The 19,515-nt window shown below is 65.1% G+C and overlaps 2 protein-coding genes across 4 annotated transcripts; one reads left to right on the top strand and one right to left on the bottom strand.

The window, feature by feature from the left end:
• Positions 1 to 1,192: 1,192 nt before the first annotated feature.
• On the bottom strand, positions 1,193 to 7,355 carry FLT3LG (fms related receptor tyrosine kinase 3 ligand). 3 transcript variants are annotated; one of them, XM_084613048.1, is made up of 9 exons: positions 7,132 to 7,355; positions 5,558 to 5,666; positions 4,245 to 4,349; positions 4,086 to 4,139; positions 3,839 to 3,982; positions 3,487 to 3,634; positions 2,313 to 2,509; positions 2,154 to 2,227; positions 1,193 to 1,838 (listed from the first exon to the last, which is right to left on the bottom strand). In XM_084613048.1, exons 1-8 carry the CDS (start codon positions 7,137 to 7,139, stop codon positions 2,195 to 2,197), a joined length of 798 nt encoding a protein of 265 aa, XP_084469174.1. In that variant the 5' UTR covers positions 7,140 to 7,355; the 3' UTR covers positions 1,193 to 1,838; positions 2,154 to 2,194. The 3 variants fall into 3 exon arrangements, with proteins under 3 accessions (XP_084469174.1, XP_084469172.1, XP_084469173.1); XM_084613046.1 differs by lacking the exon at positions 7,132 to 7,355 and adding an exon at positions 6,128 to 6,188; XM_084613047.1 differs by lacking the exon at positions 7,132 to 7,355 and adding an exon at positions 6,128 to 6,188 and having other exon boundaries at positions 4,245 to 4,346.
• Positions 7,356 to 7,432: 77 nt separating this feature from the next.
• Positions 7,433 to 12,584, top strand: LOC311511656 (galactoside alpha-(1,2)-fucosyltransferase 2-like). The gene is made up of 2 exons (XM_084612425.1): positions 7,433 to 7,890; positions 9,530 to 12,584. The coding sequence occupies exons 1-2, from the start codon at positions 7,815 to 7,817 to the stop codon at positions 10,543 to 10,545; spliced, it is 1,092 nt and encodes a 363-aa protein (XP_084468551.1). The 5' UTR covers positions 7,433 to 7,814; the 3' UTR covers positions 10,546 to 12,584.
• Positions 12,585 to 19,515: the final 6,931 nt, after the last annotated feature.

Genomic DNA, 19,515 nt, shown 5'->3' with positions numbered 1-19,515 from the left:
CACTATCCCTCCAGCCCCCTGGACAGGCCTTACCCGGGGCTGGCGCCTGTCTGGTCCGGAGGTGCTGGGGGAACTGGTGCCAGCAGAGGCCAGGGGTGTGTATGGCTCCCCCTCTGTCTCCCCCCCCCAGAAGCTTGACGTCAAGCAGCCAAGGAAGAACTCAGAGCGGGGGATTAAACGGAAGGGGAGAGAATGGGGGGGGCACCGTCTGGCTCTCCCAGCCCCCCCCACGACTGGGTTTAATCAACGGACTTGGGAGGATGGGGGGAGAACAGGATTAGGGGGAGGGGTGGGGTGACGGGGAGGTGGCCACGAGGAAGGGGGGAGTCAGTCATGGGATGGGGGGGTATGAGGATTTGGGAGGCCGTGTTTTGCTGTAAGTAGAACCCAGGAGTCCTGGCTCCCAGCCACCCGCTCTAACCACTAGCCCCCATGCCCCTCCCAGGACCAGGTGGCAAACCCAGGAGTCCTGGCTCCCCCTCGCCTCCCCTTCCAGCACAAAGTGGTACAGTGTGAAATCGACCAGGAGAAATTTCAGGGGGCATCGGAGCCCCCCTGATTCTGGGGTGTTATCTGGGGGGCCGAGAACCCCCAGACCCATAAACCCAGCTCCAATGATCAGACCCCCGGTTCAGGGGAGGGATCCCCCATCGGACCCCTAGCCTGGCTCAGGGGTGCACTAGCCACATCCGCCACGAGGGGGCAGCAGACGCCAAAGGATGGCAAACAGCCCCCAACCCCAATGGATGGGACTCAAGGGGTCCCTGTATAACCCCAGAGGGGTGTCTCGGACCCACACAGGCCTGGTGCTTTTACCAAGCCTGGCCCAGCCCCAGTGGGGCCCCTGCAGCCCCCTTGGGGCTGTTCTCCCAGGAGCCTGCAGCCCCTCCCCACCACTGGCTCAGGCGGGAGCCCCCCGCAGCGAGTGCCCCAGGATGGGCCCCGGGGGCAGATGGACCCCCCAGAGGGAGCTAGGCTCCCCAGCTCCTGGCTCAGGAGTGACTCGGCCAGTGGGGGGAGCGCAGGGAGGTTGTTGGGGGTCCGGGCGCAGTGGCAGTGGGCAGGGCCATTGTTTTCTGGGCCCCTTCCTGGGCATGGAGGTGTGGGGGGCTCATGGGTCACACCTGGGTCTGTGCAGCGAACAACAGCCTCTTTCACCCCCCTCCCACGTGGTGACCACGCAACACATGGGGAAATTGAGGCAGACATAGTATTGATATAAAATATTGTGAATAATTCCCACTAGGCCACAGTGTTCCTCCTCCAGCATTGGGGTGGGAACTCAGGCATCTGGGTCCCCCCCAGGTGAAGGGTCCTCGTATAACCAGTCCCCCACGCTCCACCCCAGACGGGCCGCGTCTTGGCACGAAGGAAAATCCATTTGTTTCCAATAACAGTTCGGGGCCTGTTGGGGGTTGCGGGGGGGGAGGTCTTTTGCCTCTTCCTGCTGGGCCATCTGTCCCCGCAGACCCCAGCCCCCCCCAAAAGACCCCCAGCCCCGGAGACGGGTCTACGAAACGTGGCTTAGTATAGAAGAAAAATCCATCTCCGGCTTCCCCAGCGCTGCAGAAATGAAGTCCAGACAGCAGGGGCTGTGGGGCCGGGTGCGAGACGGCACTGCACAGCGCCTCCTGGGGGCGGGGGAGAGCACCGGGGCCCATGGGGGGCCGGCCGCAGGCCTCAGCTCTGCAGTCCGCCGGGAGGCGTGGCCGATTCCACCCTCCGCTTGGCTCGCAGGAGTGGGGTGTAGGAAGCAGAGTCCGGCTCCAGCGGCCCCAGCCCTGGCCGCCCACGTCCCAGAATCCATAGCAGCGGGACCAACCGTGGCTCCGGGGGTCCTGGGAGGAGATGGGGAAAAAGGGGAGGGAGTAGAGAGAAACAGAACCCAGGAGTCCTGGCTCCCTGCCCACCCCCACTAGACCCGAGTCCTCTCCCTGATTCAGGGGAGAGAACCCAGGAGTCCTGACTCCCAGCTCCCCCTGCTCTAACCACTAGACTCCCCTCCCCTCCCAGAGCTAGGGAGAGAACCCAGGAGTCCTGACTCCCAGCCCTCCCTGCTCTAACCACCAGACCCCGCTCCCCTTCCCAAGACTGTCCCCCGGAAAAGGGCCCGCACCCCACATGTGTTGGCCGGGGTGGGGGGGAGGTTATACCTGAGCCATCTCTTTCCTATCAGCTCCTGCACCCGGCTCGTTCAGGTGTCCAACCGCTCGGATTCCTGGGTCCCCTGGGGGGAGAGAGGGAAGAAGCAGCTGCAGGAGTCCCAGGATCTGCCCTCCCTCCCGCCAGGAACCCCCTCTTCCCCACCCTACCTGGCTGCGGAGCCGCCTCCGATGCTGCCACAGGCTGACGAAGGCCAGAGACCCCAGGATGGGCACCAGGAGGAGCAGCACCGGCAGATGGTTCTGGTGCAGGGAGCCGGCCCCGGACGCCTGGGTCCCCGGCTGCTTCCGGCTGGAGAAGCCGGGCTGCGGGAGCCTGTCCGGCGCAGGCAGCCGCGCCAGGGCTTCTGGGGGGACACGGAGAGCGTGGGGAGAGAGGGGAGAGGCGATTCCCCACTGTGGGGCCAGCGAGGGGGGTCTGAGGGGGGCTGTGTTTGGGGGCAGGGCAGAGCGGGGTGTGGAGGGGGGAGGGGGGGTTGAGGGCAGTGAAGGGGACGAGGGAATGAGGGAGGTGGAGGAGGTGCCAGATTGGCAGCCAATACAGGTCCGGGGGGGTCGGGGAGGTACCTGGACGGCAGCGGAAGGGGGGGCAGTTGCTGGGGAGCCGGGGGGGTCAGTAGGGGGGCTTAACAGGGGTGTGGGGGAGGATGCCAGGGCCCTGGGGTGGCAAGGGGGAGATGGCTGGCAACAGATGCAGGTGCAGTGGCTGGGGGGTGCAGGAGGGGGTGGGGGGGCAGGTCAGGGAACTGGGGGGCACCTGGCTGGCAGCAGACGGGGGTCAGGGTGCCGGGAGGGTCTCGGTGGGGGCACCTGGCCAGCAGCGGATGGGGGCAGGGGGCTGCGGGGGCGGCTTGGGGGAGTACCTGGCTGGCAGCGGACAGGGGTCAGGGTGTCGGGAGGGTCTCGGGGGGGGGGGGGAGGGGCACCTGGCCGGCAGCGGGTGGGGTTGGGGGGCAGGGGAGGCAGCTTGGGGGGGTACCTAGCTGGCAGCGGATGGGGGTCAGGGTGCTGGGAGGGGCACCTAGCTGGCAGCGGATGGGGTCAGGGGTTGGGGGGGTTGCTTGGGGGGGGTACCTGGCTGGCAGCGGGTGGGGTTGGGGGGCAGGGGAGGCAGCTTGGGGGGGTACCTAGCTGGCAGCGGATGGGGGTCAGGGTGCTGGGAGGGGCACCTAGCTGGCAGCGGATGGGGTCAGGGGTTGGGGGGGTTGCTCGGGGGGGGTACCTGGCTGGCAGCGGACGGGGGTCAGGGGGCTGGGGGGGCGGCTCTGGGGGGGTACCTGGCTGGCGGCAGTCGGGGGTCTGGGGGGCGGTTCTGGGGGGGTACCTGGCTGGCAGCGGACGGGGGTGCAGTTGCTGAAGTCGACCGGGTCCTGCCCCGCCATTTTGCTCTTCAGCGCCGCCATGTGGCCATTCAGGGCCCTCAGCATCCGCGACACGTTGCTGCGTTCCTGCCCCACGCAGCCCGTGGGGTCCTGGGGGGCAGAGGAGGAGGGAGGGGCGAGTGTCACTGCGCTGGCAGGGGGTGGGAAGCCCTGGAGCTTGACCACTCTGTGCTGTATCCCCCCCCCAACCAACACACACACTCCTGCCCCCCATTCCCCGCCAGCCAGCCAGCCAGTCCCCGCCCTGGGGCTGGCGCCCCCTAGAGGGGCAGGTCCTGCCCCCCTGGCGCTCACGGTGATGCCGCACTCCTCGACGAACCCGACCTGCTGGGCCACCTTCGCCACGAGGGGCCGCAGGGCCGTGCCCGCGACCCCCCGCATGTGCCCCAGCTCCACCGCCAGGAAATGGACCTGCCACAGCTCCGCGCACCAGCCGTCCTGGGGGAGAAATGGGGGGGGGGGTCAGAGAGACTATGGGGGCGAGCCTTGGCTGATGCAGGAGGGGGGCTCTGGATATCGGGGGGGCCCCCCCTTCTCTCACCGGTTCCAGGTTCGACGGCATCGAGACTGAATAATCGTGGAGCAGATGCTGGGTCTGAAGGAGAGAAGGAGACATGGGGGGGAGGGTGAGTTGGGGAGGGCTGTGCTTAGTGGGGGGGCGATGGGGGGCTCCAAGGGGCCCAATGGGGGCCCCACTCACCAGCTCATCGATGTCCCTGGAGAACGTCGTGGTCAGCGGGTCGAAGGGGAAGACGCAGCCGCGGCCCGGGGCTGCCAGGACCAGCAGCAACAAGAAGGGGACCTGCTGGGGGGGGGGGGGCAGATGTGAGTCAAGGACCCCACCCAGCCCTCCCCTGCCAGCTCAGATTCCCCCCAGTCGGCCCAGGCCCCCCTCCAAGCTATCTCAATCCCCTTGCAACCCCCCAAGCCAGCCCATCCCCCCAGGCCGTCCCCTGCCAGCCCAGTCCCCCCTGGAATTCCCCAGCCCCCCCAAACCCCTAGCCACCCCCCCCTGCATTTCCCAACTCCCCCAGTCCCTCCAGCCAGCCCATCCCCCCCAGGCCCTCCCCTACCAGCCCAGTCCCCCCTGGAATTCCCCAGCCCCCCCAAACCCCTAGCCACCCCCCCCGCATTTCCCAACTCCCCCAGTCCCTCCAGCCAGCCCATCCCCCCCAGGCCCTCCCCTACCAGCCCAGTCCCCCCTGGAATTCCCCAGCCCCCCCAAACCCCTAGCCACCCCCCCCGCATTTCCCAACTCCCCCAGTCCCTCCAGCCAGCCCATCCCCCCCAGGCCCTCCCCTACCAGCCCAGTCCCCCCTGGAATTCCCCAGCCCCCCCAAACCCCTAGCCACCCCCCCTGCATTTCCCAACTCCCCCAGTCCCTCCAGCCAGCCCATCCCCCCCAGGCCCTCCCCTACCAGCCCAGTCCCCCCTGGAATTCCCCAGCCCCCCCAAACCCCTAGCCACCCCCCCCTGCATTTCCCAACTCCCCCAGTCCCTCCAGCCAGCCCATCCCCCCCAGGCCCTCCCCTACCAGCCCAGTCCCCCCTGGAATTCCCCAGCCCCCCCAAACCCCTAGCCAACCCCCTTGCATTTCCCAACCCCCCCAGTCCCTCCAGCCAGCGCATCCCCCCCAGGCCCTCCCCTACCAGCCCAGTCCCCCCTGGAATTCCCCAGCCCCCCCAAGCCCCTAGCCACCCCCCCCTGCATTTCCCAACTCCCCCAGTCCCTCCAGCCAGCCCATCCCCCCCAGGCCCTCCCCTACCAGCCCAGTCCCCCCTGGAATTCCCCAGCCCCCCCAAACCCCTAGCCACCCCCCCCTGCATTTCCCAACTCCCCCAGTCCCTCCAGCCAGCCCATCCCCCCAGTCCCTCCCCTGCCAGCCCAGAGCCCCCCTAGCCAGCTCAGCCCCCACCCCCATGGCTTTCCCCAACCCCCCTCAGTCCCCTCAATACCCCCAGCCTCCCCCAACCAAACCAAACCCCTCTGCCCCCGGCCCTGCCCCCCACTGACCACGGAGGCTCCAGGTGGGGGTGGGGCGTCGGGGGGCGCATGGCGCCAATTCATCTCCTCAATGGGGGGTGGGCGGCCGGCATGCTGGGGGGGGCACTCGGCGTGGGAGCTGAGGGGTGCAAGAAAGGGCAGGTGAGAGACCTGGGATGGGGGGCTGCGGGTCGGAAGCGAGGGGACCGGCAGGGCGGGGGGGGGCCGGGAGCGAGGGGACCGGCGGGGCGGGGGGGGGCCGGGAGCGAGGGGACCGGCGGGGCGGGAGCGAGGGGACCGGCAGGGCGGGGGGGGTCGGGAGCGAGGGGACCGGCGGGGCGGGGGGGGGCCGGGAGCGAGGGGCACCGGCAGGGCGGGGGGGGCCGGGAGCGAGGGGCACCGGCGGGGCGGGGGGGGCTGCGGGTCGGAAGCCAGGGGACCGGCAGGGCGGGGGGGGTCGGGAGCGAGGGGACCGGCGGGGGGGGGCCGGGAGCGAGGAAACCGGCAGGGCGGGGGGGGCCGGGAGCGAGGGCACCGGCGGGGGGGGGCCGGGGCAGCGATTAGCGCAGGATCGGAGCCAGCCCCCCACCCCCGTCGCACCCGGAATAGTTCCCGGGAACCACGTGCATCACCCAGCGCAGAGCCCCCCCGCGGCCAGTGCCCGGGGGGGGCTGCTCCCCATCCCTGCCCCGCCCCTCTCACCTCTCCGGGGGTCGTGCGGGGCCCGGCTCAGACCCCCCCCGCCCGCCGCCGCCCCCGCCCCCGGCCTGACCCGCCCGTCGGCCCCGCAGCTGCTCAGACGGGATCGAAAGTGAAAGTGGCGGTAAAGGGGGGGGGGGCCCGAGGTGAGGGGCTGCGGGGGGGGCGAGACGCGGCCTGGAGGGGAGGGTGGCTGTGAGCCCCACCCCCACCTCTCCCGGGCCCCCCCAGCTCCCGCCCCCCGGCCCCCCCCGGCCCCAGCACGCGGCCAAATATTGACTCCAACGTGCGGGCGGGCACCGAGCGACACGGCCCGGGGAGCGGCGCCCCCCGCCCCGCCCCCCCCCCGGCTCCCCCCTGCACCCCCAGACTCCCCCCGGCTCCCCCCGCCCCGCCCTGCACCCCCCGACGCCCCCCGCCCCGCCCCCCCGGCTCCCCCCGGCCCGCCCCCCCGGCTCCCCTGGCGCCCCCCGCCCCACCCCGGCTCCCCCCGGCGCCCCTTGCTCCGATCCGCACCCCCCGGCGCCCCCGGCTCCCCCCGCCCCACCCCGCCCCGCATCCCCCGGCTCCCCCCGACCCGACCCGCACCCCTCGGCTCCCCTTCCTCCGACCCGCACCCCCCAGCGCCCCTCGCCCCAACCCGCACCCCCGGCTCCCCCGGCTCCCCCCGCCCCAACCCGCACCCCCCAGCTCCCCCGGCTCCGACCCAAACCCCCCGGCGCCCCTCGCCCCGCACCCCCCGGCTCCCCCCACCCCGACCCGCACCCCCCGGCGCCCCTCGCCCCGACCCGCAGCCCCCGGCTCCCCTCACCCCCGACCCGCAGCCCCCTACTAGCCCAGCCCAGTTGCAGTTCCCCGGCTGCAGGATGCCTGTCTTGACCCAATCCCTGGGGACAAGCCGGTACCTGGCCATGGGGCTCTGCGGGCAGCAATAGCTGGGGCGGGCTGGAGCCCTCGTCAGACCTCAGGGGGCAGAGAGAGGCCTGTGGTGGGGGAGGGCTGAGAACCAGGCAGCTCAGTTCATGGGGTCAAGGGAACAGGACCTGTCGTCCCCCCCCCGTCCCTAAAATCCAGCAATGGTGGCCAGAGGAGAAAAAACCCCTGCTGAGCTCCCCGCAGCCCAGCACCCCCCCCCCGAGCCTCAACCAGCTCCCCACAGCCCAGCGCCCCCCCACCCGAGCCCTCTCCCCACCCCCTGCAGCCCAGCGCCCTCCCACTGAGCCCCCCCACAGCCTAGCGCCCCCGAGCTCCCCTCCCAGCGGCCCAATGCCCCCTGGGGCCAGCCCTGCCAGATGTGCTAGCCATTCTGGACCTCCGGGCCCCGGGGCAGGACCTGGGGCCCCAACCCCGGCCGTGAAGCGGCGCGAGCCCAGAGATCCTGACGCGCCTTTTGATCCCTCCTTTGCGGCCGGACACGTCCCAGCGGCGCCCGCCCGAGAGAGGCCAAAGGCTGCAGCCGGCGTGGCGGACCCGGCGGGAGGAACCCAGGCGTGGTCAGGAAACACGTCAGCCGGGCGTCCCCACTTGTGGGGCTCAGGGTCTGAATGTCGGGGGGCCTGTAGGTGCCCGGAGCCCGTTGGGACGCCGGATGCCCCCTGTCCGCGCTGAGTGGGGGTCGCAAAAACCAGCAAGAAGCCCCCCCTGCCCCCACCGGGCGAATGGAGGTGAGTAATGGAGGCGAATGGAGGTGTTGCTCAGGAAGCTGTGGCAGGATGTCACCCCTGCAGAGCAGCTCGCTCGCACGGCAGCGGGCAACCTGACCCGGGGAACGGAGATGGCGGCGGGGGGAGGACGGGGCCCCGAGAGCTGGGGGAGGAGGCTTGGAGCCCGGCGGCTGGCAGCTTTGAAGGGGACTTGCCCCATTGCCAGAACCGGGGAGAGAACCCAGGAGTCCTGGCTCCCAGCCCCCACTGCTCTGAGGGCTGTGGGACCGGGGTGTGGGGTGCTGACACAGGCCTGGCTCGAGTTCCCCACACCGTCTGTCCGAGGGTGGCGAGAGGCCTCGTGCAGCTGGGCCCACGGACCCAGGGCTGGGACCTCGGCCGCAGGCCCAGCGGGGAGGGCGGGGGGTGTCACCCCGGCTTGGCACCTAGGTCCCTCCGGACCCCAGACTCCCCCACCCGGCCCAACCCGGCTTCGCTCCTGTCCTGCCCCTCGGCTCGGAAACCTCCCACCCTGCCCCCCACTCCTCCACCGGGGGGCTGCTTCCTTCCGCCTCTTCTGCTTCCATGTCCCCCTCCCCGCATTTCCCCTCCCCTCTCCCTCCATCTCCACCCTCCCTCCATCCCCTCCCCACATCTCCCCCTCCCCTCCCCCTCCATTCCCTCCCCTCCCTTCATCTCCACCCTCTCTTCATCTCCTCCCCCCATTTCCCCTCCACCTCCACCCTCCCTCCATCTCCTCCCCCCATTTCCCCTCCACCTCCACCCTCCCTCCATCTCCTCCCCGCATTTCCCCTCCCCTCCCCCTCCATCTCGACCCTCCCTGCATCCCCTCCCCCCACCCGCCCATTCCCCCAACCCCACTTCTCTCAGTGTCCCCCCATCTGACACCCCAGGATGCCGGCTGGTTCCCCCCCTTCCCGCTGCTGAGGTTCTGGGCGGGGGCCAAGGGGTAGAACTCAGCAATTCTAGGCAAACACAGGACTTCCCCCCCACCCCGGCCCCAGGGGGCACTGTGCTGCAGGGAGTGGGGTGGGAGGCCCCTCCCCCCACAGTCAGTGCTCTCTGTTACCCATGGCAGCCCCCTCCTGCCCCAGTAACCCTCCCCCCTTCCCCACCACTGCTCACCAGGACTCCTGGGTTCTCTTCCCGGCTCTGGGAGGGGAGTGGGGTGGAGTGGTTAGAGCGGGGGGGCTGGGAGCCAGGACTCCTGGGTTCTCTCTCAGTAGTGGGGCTGTGGATCAGGCATGGGGGCACCAGCAGACCTGTGGTGGGAGCGGGGGTGGAGACATTGTTGCTCTGACTGTTCTTGGCTGCCCGTGGGTTGGACTGTGGCTGAAGGGGGCTGATCCGGGATCCAGCGGATTTGGGGGGGGGGGGGGGATTGGCCCTTCCAGAAACCCAGTGACTCTGCTGCCCCCAACACGCGTCCTGCTGGAGCTGGGGTCACCTGCCCCCTCGGCTGGGCTGCAGGGGGAGGGGGCTCTGCTTGCAGCCCGAGGTCTTTTGGGAACAGAGGTAACTGGGCCAGGAAGACCCCCCTCCCCTTTCCCCTCTAACCACTCGCCTATCCATCCACCCCTCTTCCCTCCCTCCCTTGTTTCCCTCCCCCTTTCCCTTCTATTCACCCCCCCTCCCCCAGGCTGGGACCTCCTTCCCTCATCCCGCTGGGTCCCCTTCCAGACGCCCTACAAGTTGACCCTCTGCCTGCTGTTATTCGTGATCCTCATCAGCTCCATCTACCTAAGCAACTGGATCGCCACCACGGAGTGGGGCTTCCCCACCCCAAACGCCACGGAGCAGGGCGTGTGGACTGTGAACCCCAAAGGGCGCCTGGGGAACCAGATGGGGGAATATGCCACCCTCTATGCCCTGGCCAAGATGAACGGGCGCCAGGCCTACATCCTCCCGAAGATGCACCAGCATCTGGCACCGCTCTTCCGCATCAGCCTGCCCATGATCTCCAGATCCAGGGCTTGGAGGATCCCGTGGAAGGACTATGAGCTCCACGACTGGATGTCGGAGGAGTACAGGCACATCGAGGGGAAATACGTCCGGCTGACGGGCTACCCCTGCTCCTGGACCTTCTACCACCACCTCCAGCAGGAGATCCTCCAGGAATTCTCCTTCCACGACCACGTCAAGGAGGAGGCCACCCGGTACCTGGCCGGGCTGCGTGGGCAGCGCCGGAACGTGACCTACGTGGGTGTCCACGTCCGGAGGGGGGACTACGTCCGGGTGATGCCACAGGTCTGGAAGGGGGTGGTGGCGGACAAGGCCTACCTGGAGAAGGCCATGGGCTACTTCCGGGCCAAGTACCAGGAGCCGGTCTTTGTGGTGACCAGCAATGGGATGGAGTGGTGCCGGGAGAACATCGACGCCTCGCGGGGAGACGTGTATTTCTCGGGGGACGGGAAGGAATCCTCGCATGGGAGGGATTTCGCTCTCTTGGCTCATTGCAACCACACAATCATGACCATCGGGAGCTTCGGCATTTGGGCCGGCTACCTGGCTGGGGGGGAAACCGTCTACTTGGCCAACTACACCCTCCCCGACTCCCCCTTCCTCGAGATCTTCAAGCCTGCAGCCACTTTCCTGCCTGAGTGGATCGGGATCAACGCCGATCTCTCCCCGCTGCGGAGTGGGATGACTGGCTAAAGGAGCTCATCCAATGGCCACGGGATCCACCTGCCAGGACTCGCCCGGTCGGCCAAGGAGCGGGCACCTGGGAACCCTGGCTGGTTCGGGCTGCGCTGGGGAGATCGGGGGAGATTGGAGCTGGGCTGGTGGGGTTCAGAGCCCCATTGTGACGGAGCAGGGGGTGGGGCGGATTGACCTGGGGATGTCGCAGGGGAATTTCACTGGGACTGTCTGCATGGGGGATGGGATACCAGTGGGTGGCTTCACTTGAGGGACAATACCTGAGCCGGGAGGGGGGCTGGGGCCAGGTGACACCTTTGCCCGGGAAGCTGGACAAAGGCTGGAGGAGGAGCCGGGGGAGGCTGGGGGAGTCGGCTGGAGGGGGTTGAGTTGGGAATGGACTGGGGAAACGGAGGGAGCCCCAAGGCTGGGGTCTAAGCTCCCTGCCCCCCCCCCCCGAGGGACCTGACTGAGGGGTCCTGTTTGTACCTACGAGCTCTGTTTGGGGCCGTGTTCCTATCGTTTAACAAACCTTCCGTTTTACTGGCTGGCTGAGAGTCGCGGGGAATCGCAGGAAGAGGGGGGTGCAGGGCCCCGACTCCCCCACACTCTGTGACACCCATACGAAGCAGCCAATGGCCTACATCCAACAATTTCTCATAGGAGTGTCCAGAGTGATGGGACCATCTATGTCTGTTGAATGGTTAGAGTGGAGGGGAGTGGGGGCTGAGAGCCAGGACTCCTGGGTTCGAGTCCAGCTTTGGGAGGTGAGTGGGGTCTGTGAGGGGTCACCTCCCCCCCTCCAGGGTGCCACCTGAGGTACTGGGGTACCACTGAGCCTGCCTGTTGCAAAAGCCTGGGCTTCCTTACACTGTCCTGCTGAGCCAGGCCCTCAAGCCTCCTCCAGCACACACACAGGTAGGGACACACCCAACTGCAGAAAGACAGACACTGAGATCAACTCTGTGTGGGAAGGCTTCACTCGGGAATAGCCCAGCACTCCAGTGCACCCCCCATCCTGGGGCGCAAACCCAAAATTGTGTTGTCTTGCCCTGCATAGAGAAAAGTACAGCGCAAGCTCATGAAATTCGCCCCCTCCCTCAATGGGGAGGAAGATCTGCACAGCGTTTTGCCCCCCAGTTATGAATTCCACAAATTCATTTTAGAGACAACAAAAACAAGCTTATTAGCTAGAAAAGATAGATTTTACGTGATCATAAGGGATAGCCAACAGATCAAAGCAGATCACCCAGCAAATAAAACCACCACGCAATATAAGCTTAGATACCAAGGAACCTGGTTAGAAGCAGTAATTTCTCCTGCTAAATGTTGTCTTAGACAGATTGCAGAGGTTCTTGAAGGCAGACTGCTCTTGCTTGCAGCTTAAAACTCCAGGTATTCCTGTCACAGGCCAGACCCCTTCCCAGCCTGGGCTCAGCCCTTTGTCACCCCCCACCCGCCTTGGTCTTTGTTTCTTAGATGTTCTCAGCAGTCAGCCTGGGCGGGGATTCAGTGAAGAATGAACCAAGATTAACTCACTCCCCTGCCTTAAATAGGATTTACATATGTGGGGAATCCTTTGTTTTCCAGTGTCGTTCCCCCCCACCCCCTCCCCCGCAGTGGAAAGATACTGGTATTCCATCATAGAGGCCAGAACTGGTTGGGGGGGGGAACGGGATCACATGATCAAAGCAGCCATGAGCCAGAGGTCGTTTGTCCCATCCCAGGCAGGTGGGAGATGCGCATCTTCAAAGACGTATTGTTCTTCCTAAGGGCCCAGCCGGACTGATCCCCTGGCGGGGGTTCCCCAGGTGGAAACCCACTGGTCATTGTTACAGAGTCGATATTCCTAACTTCAGCTACAGGCATGGGACGTGATGTGACGATGTGACTCAGCAGGGAGGGGGGAGTGTTGACCTGGGAATGTGCCCTGGGGATGGGAGACCTGAGAGCCTGTCACCTGAGCCAGGAGGGGGAGGGGGAGGTGACACCTCTGCCCAGGAATGTGAAGAGAGGCTGCAGCAGGGAACCTGCTGGGGGGGTTTAGTTTCAGTTTGGGGCTGGGGAGAGGAACACAGGGAACCCCAGGGCTGGGGTCTAAGCTCCCTGCTCCCCCAGAAGGACGTGATTGAGGGGTCCTGGTTGTACCCACAAGCTCTGTTTTGGACTGTGTTCCTGTTGTCCAATAAACCTCCTGTTTTACTGGCTGGCTGAGAGTCTCAGTGGATCCCAGGAAGAGGGGTGCAGGGCCTGGACTCCCCCACACTCCGTGACAACTGGTGGCAGCGGTGGGATCTACTGCACCCCGTGAACGGTGCTTCCTGCAGTAAGTGACTGGGGAGCAGTAAAACGAAGGGGAATTGACGGGGACCAGGCGTGCTGAAGATCCAGAGAGAGACGGTTTCGGGGGGCAGTTAACCCCTGGGAATGTGTGACCAGAGAGAAAGACTTTTGCAGTAACAGGGTCCCCTGGGGGATTGCAGCGAGCGGTCCCAGGGGCGGAGGAGTCTGCAGCTCGACCCTGGCAAAGAGGTGGTGACCTCAAGAAGGACTGGCACACGAGGGGCTTTTCCTGGAAACCGTGGAAAGCTGCCCGGCCTGCGAGTGGCCAGCAGGGAGATGTACGCTAAACGCCTTAAGAGCGACCTGGTGGAGCTGTGCAGGCAGAGGGGGCTGCGCATCGGGAGGTCCACCAAGGAACAGCTGATTGCCCAGCTGGAGGAGAGGGATCGCTTGGATGACCCGATCCCTGTCCCTGAGGGAAGCCGCCTGGGGGACGCAGCGTGGGCCCTGGGGCCTGACCAGGCTGGGAGGGGTCAGACTGCCGCCCAGGACATCCCGAGACCCTTCCTACCTATGTCTGGGGGAGGGGTTGGGGGAAGCCCAGCGAATACCGAGGGCACCCTGACCCCGGCACCCAGCAGGGGATCCTCCCGGCGGAGCTCCCCATCCCTGGAGCGGAGGCGGCTGGAATGGGAGAGGGAGATGAAAATGAGGGAGCTGGAGGATCATGAAAAACAACGTCAACATGAGCAGGAGGAGAAGGAGAAACAAAGGCAGCATGAACTGGAGCTGGCCAGGCTGAGGAGCAGTGGGGCCCCGGCTGCGGCTGCGGTGAGTGAGGGGGGACCCAAGACTGCAAGGAGCTTTGATAAGTGCTTCCTGGCCCAGCGGAAGGAGGGGGAGGACATAGATAGCTTCCTGACGGCCTTTGAGAATGCCTGCGAGATGCACAGGGTTGACCCTGCAGACAGGCTCCAGTTCCTCACCCCCTTACTGGACCCCAAAGCCGTGGAAGTGTACAGCCGGATGAAAGGGGCGGAGGCAGGGGACTATGAACTGTTCAAACAGGCCCTGCTCCGTGAGTTTGGGCTGACCCCCGAGATGTACCGGAGAAGGTTCTGGAGTCAGCGTAAAACGCCTGAGGTCACCTACCTACAACTGGTCAACCGGATGCAGGGATGTGCCCGCAAGTGGACAGCTGGGGCCCGAGCTAAAGAGGACCTGCTGGACCTAATCGAACTGGAGCAGCTGTATGATCAGTGCCCTTCCGACCTGAGGCTGTGGTGGGTGGACAAACAGCTCGAGAACCCCCAGCACGCAGGGCAGCTGGCTGACGAGTTTGTGAACAGTCGGTCGGGGGTAGCCGGGAGGAGTCCCAAAAGAACAGGCCCCCCACGATGCAGAGAGAGAGTCACCAGGGGGCCTCCCAGCGGGGAAATAGGGAGAACCCCCTCCCAAGGGGAACGCCTGGCGTCGGGCCCCTCCGACCCGCTCGAGGGGACCAACGTGACCTGAGCTGCTATCACTGTGGCCAGAGGCCATGTACGGACCCAGTGCCCCGGGCTCAGGGACAAACTGAGCAGACCCAACCTACCCAGGGTTAACTGGGTAGGGACCCAGCTGGACGAGGGGCAGACGACCCAGGAAAGGGGGCCTACCAGTTTACCACCTGCCCCGGAGGGAAGAGTACCCCAGGCCAGCTCCACCAGAGGGCTGGAGGCTCTGGACTCAGGGTGCTCGGTTTACAGGGTGGGCGCGGGGCTGTCCCTCCGGAGCGAGTGCCTTGTACCCCTGGAGGTGGATGGGAGGAAGGTCAATGGATACTGGGATATGGGCGCGGAGGTGACACTGGCCCGGCCCGAGGTGGTGGCCCCAGATCGGGTGGTGCCCAACACCTACCTGACCCTGACAGGGGTGGGCGGGACCCCATTTAAGGTGCCCGTGGCAAGGGTACACCTGAAATGGGGGGCCAAGGAGGGCCCCAAGGATGTGGGGGTACACCACCATTTGCCCACTGAAGTTTTGATGGGAGGAGACCTAGAGGACTGGCCAAGCAAGCCCCAGGCCGCCCTGGTTGTGACGCGTAGCCAGAGCCGGCGAGGGGCCCTGCGCCCTGACCTTGGGGAGGGTACCACACCGGAGGCGCAGGACCCTACCCTGGTGGGGGGGGAGCGCCGAGGGGCACAGCTCAGAGAGGCTGAGGCCTCAGCCCTGGTCACTGAGGGGGAACCGGGCCCCGTCCCTGCCCCAGCCGCTGAGTTCCAGGCCGAGTTGAGGAAAGATCCCTCCTTGCGGAAGCTCAGGGACCTGGCCGACCTCAGGGTGGGACGGACCATGAGGAGAGGCTGCCAGGAGAGGTTCCTGTGGGAGAAGGGGTTCCTGTACCGAGAATGGGCTCCCACAAGGGAAGTAGAGTCCTGTGGGATCAGGAGGCAGCTGGTGGTCCCCCAGAAGTATCGCCGCAAGCTACTGTCCCTGGCCCATGACATCCCCCTCGCAGGGCACCAGGGAATCCGGCGCCCCCGGCAGAGGTTGCTACAGAACTTTTACTGGCCCGGGGTCTTTACCATGGTCCGGCAGTATTGCCGATCCTGAGACCCCTGTCAGAGGGTGGGGAAGGCCCGGGACAAGGGGAAAGCAGCTTTGAGACCTTTGCCCATCATAGAGGAGCCTTTCCAGAAGGTGGCCATGGACATCGTGGGGCCTCTCAGCAGGACGACCCGGTCGGGGAAGAAATACATTCTGGTGGTGGTAGATTTCGCCACCCGCTACCCCGAGGCCGTGCCCTTAGCTTCCATTGAAGCCGACACCGTGGCCGCTGCGCTCCTGACCATTTTCAGCCGAGTGCGGTTCCCCAAGGAAGTCTTGACAGACCAAGGCTCCAACTTCATGTCGGCCCTGCTCCGGTGCTTGTGGGAGAAATGTGGGGTCCGGCACGACTGGGCCTCAGCTTATCACCCCCAGTCCATTGGGCTGGTGGAGAGGTTCAACGGGACGCTAAAGATGATGCTGAAAACCTTTATGAACCAGCACCCGCAGGATTGGGACAAGTACTTACCGCACCTGCTGTTCGCGTACAGGGAGGTGCCCCAGGAGTCGACCGGATTTTCGCCTTTCGAACTGTTATATGGCAGGAGGGTGAGGGGCCCCCTGGACCTGATGAGAGACGAGTGGGAGGGGAAGGCCACTCCCGATGGAGAGTCAGTGGTGGAGTATGTCCTGATCTTCCGAGAGAGACTGGCTGAACTCATGGGCCTGGCCAGGGAGAATCTGGCCAGAGCCCAGAGGAAGCAGAAGGTCTGGTATGACCGCACGGCGCGGGCCCGTGCCTACGCCACCGGGGATCCGGTGATGGTTCTCATCCCAGTGAGAAAGAACAAACTACAGGCCGCCTGGGAGGGCCCTTTCAAGGTCGTCAAGCAGCTCAATGAGGTAAACTATGTGGTGGAGCTGTCGAACCGGGCGCACCACCGCCGGGTGTACCATGTGAATATGATGAAGCCATATTATGCCAGGGGGAATGTGGTGTTGGCCGTGTGTGGACAGTGGGAGGAGCAGGGAGATGACCCTTGAGTAGATCTATTCCCTGGGACCAGAGCTGGTTCCCCCCTGGAAACAATTCCCCTCTCGGATCAGCTAACCCCTGCCCAGCAAGCTGAGGTCAGGGAGGTGCTGCATCCGTACCGACAGCTGTTTTCCAACCAGCCTGGACGCACTAATCTGACTGTCCAATGGGTGCAGACAGGGTCGCACCCGCCGATAAGATGCTCCCCCTTCCGAGTCACAGGGAAAACTGCTCAGGACCTGGAAAGAGAGGTCCGGGACATGCTGGCTTTGGGGGTGATCCAGCCATCTGCCAGCCCTTGGGCCTCACCCGTGGTGCTGGTCCCCAAAAAGGGCGGGTCGGTCCGGTTCTGTGTGGACTATCGGAAGCTCAATGCCATCACTATATCTGATGCCTACCCCATGCCCAGGCCGGACGAGCTCCTAGACAAGCTGGGAGGAGCTCGGTACCTTACCACCATGGACCTTACAAAGGGCTACTGGCAAGTGCCGCTGGATGCAGATGCCCGGCTGAAATCGGCCTTCATCACCCCTCTGGGGCTCTATGAGTTCCTGACCCTGCCTTTCGGCCTCAAGGGAGCGCCAGCCACCTTCCAGCGCCTGGTGGACCAGCTACTGAGGGGGATGGAGAGTTTTGCCGTGGCGTATATTGATGACATCTGTGTCTTTAGCCAGACCTGGGAGGACCACGTGTCCCAGGATAGACAAGTGCTGGACCGACTCCAGGGGGCTGAGCTGACTGTAAAAGCGGCTGTAAAAGCGACTGTAAAATGATTAGGGGTCTGGAACACATGACTTAGGAGGAGAGGCTGAGGGAGCTGGGATTGTTTAGTCTGCAGAAGAGAAGAATGAGGGGGGATTTGATAGCTGCTTTCAACTACCTGAGAGGGGGTTCCAAAGAGGATGGATCTAGACTGTTCTCAGTGGTAGCAGATGACAGAACGAGGAGTAATGGTCTCAAGTTGCAGTGGGGGAGGTTTAGATTGGATATTAGGAAAAACTTTTTCACTAAGAGGGTGGTGAAACACTGGAATGCGTTACCTAGGGAGGTGGTGGAATCTCCTTCCTTAGAAGTTTTTAAGGTCAGGCTTGACAAAGCCCTGGCTGGGAGGATTTAGTTGGGGTTGGTCCTGCTTTGAGCAGGGGGTTGGACTAGATACCTCCTGAGGTCCCTTCCAACCCTGATCTTCTATGATTCTATGATCACCTGTCTAACGATACCTCACACGCCTCAGCTTGCACAAAAGATACCAGAGTGATGCTATAATTATACTGACAGGGTTCAGAGCAGCAGCCGTGTTCGTCTGTGTCTGCAAAAAGAACAGGAGGACTCGTGGCACCTTAGAGACTAACCAATGTATTTGAGCGTAAGCTTTCGTGAGCTACAGCTCACTGCACCGGATGCATGATGAAGCTCACGAAAGCTGATGCGCTAATAATTAATTGGTTAGTCTCTAAGGTGCCACGAGTCCTCCTGTTCTTTTTATAATTATATTGTAACAATATTTCTGTGAAGAATGGGTGGGGGTGTCACAGAGTCTGGGAGGTTAGAGCGGATGGAAGTGGGGTCCAGTGGTTAGAGCCGGGGGGGGGGCTGGGAGCCAGGACTCCTGGGTTCTATCCCCAGTTCTGGGAGGGGAGTGGGGTCCAGTGGTTAGAGCGGGGGGGCTGGGAGCCAGGACTCCTGGGTTCTATCCCCAGTTCTGGGAGGGGAGTGGGGTCCAGTGGTTAGAGCGGGGGGGCTGGGAGCCAGGACTCCTGGGTTCTATCCCCAGTTCTGGGAGGGGAGTGGGTCCAGTGGTTAGAGCGGGGGGGCTGGGAGCCAGGACTCCTGGGTTCTATCCCCAGTTCTGGGAGGGGAGTGGGTCCAGTGGTTAGAGCGGGGGGGCTGGGAGCCAGGACTCCTGGGTTCTATCCCCAGTTCTGGGAGGGGAGTGGGGTCTAGTGGGTAGACAGGGGGGGGGCTGGGAGCCAGGACTCCTGGGTTCTATCCCCAGTTCTGGGAGGGGAGTGGGGTCTAGTGGGTAGACAGGGGGGGCTGGGAGCCAGGACTCCTGGGTTCTATCCCCAGTTCTGGGAGGGGAGTGGGGTCTAGTGGGTAGACGGGGGGGGGCTGGGAGCCAGGACTCCTGGGTTCTATCCCCAGTTCTGGGAGGGGAGTGGGGTCTAGTGGGTAGACGGGGGGGGCTGGGAGCCAGGACTCCTGGGTTCTATCCCCAGTTCTGGGAGGGGAGTGGGGTCTAGTGGTTAGAGCGGGGGGGGGCTGGGAGCCAGGACTCCTGGGTTCTATCCCCAGTTCTGGGAGGGGAGTGGGGTCTAGTGGGTAGACGGGGGGGGCTGGGAGCCAGGACTCCTGGGTTCTATCCCCAGTTCTGGGAGGGGAGTGGGGTCTAGTGGGTAGACAGGGGGGGCTGGGAGCCAGGACTCCTGGGTTCTATCCCCAGTTCTGGGAGGGGAGTGGGGTCTAGTGGGTAGACAGGGGGGGCTGGGAGCCAGGACTCCTGGTTTTATCCCTGGCTCTGGGACAGGAGTGGGCTCTAGTGGTTAGAGCAGGGGTTCATATTTGTCTCCAGCTTTGTGAAATTGACCCTTCTAAAGCACCAATAGGTACAATATTGGTCTGGACCGGGGGGGGCCAACCTGGGGGTCTGGAGCCCCACGGGGCGCTTCCGCCGTTAACATGCGGCTCCTTGTCTAGGCGCCGACTCCGGGGCTGGACCTACAGACGCCAACTTTCCAATGCGCAGGGGGTGCTCGCTGCTCAGCCCCGGCCCTGCCCGCGGCTCCCCTTCCCGCCTGCGACGAAGTGGGGGCGTTTCTTGGCTTTTCCAATGGTTTGCATGCCGAGGGGGTGGGACTCAGTTTCCCTGCAAGTTATGGGTGGAACGAGGTGCTGGGAGAGGGAGTTGGTTGGTACAGGGGACCGGCGAGGGAACTGGGGACCCCGGCCAATGGCCTGGAGAACGGAGACCCCAGCGACTGGTGACCGGGAGGCCCAGCTCGGGGGTCACAGCCGGGTCCGGCCAGTGGAAGGACAACGGGCTGCGGAGAGAGGACCCCGGTGACCGGACCAGCCGGTTCCAGCCAGGGGGGCCAGAGGACAGAAGAGGGGGCCCTGGCGACCCTGTTTACCCGGAGAGA

This window comes from Lepidochelys olivacea, assembly GCF_965140295.1.
Source record: "Lepidochelys olivacea isolate rLepOli2 genome assembly, chromosome: 23".
In the NCBI taxonomy this organism is placed as follows: Eukaryota; Metazoa; Chordata; order Testudines; family Cheloniidae; genus Lepidochelys; species Lepidochelys olivacea.
This window is presented reverse-complemented; position numbering and strand designations above follow the sequence as displayed.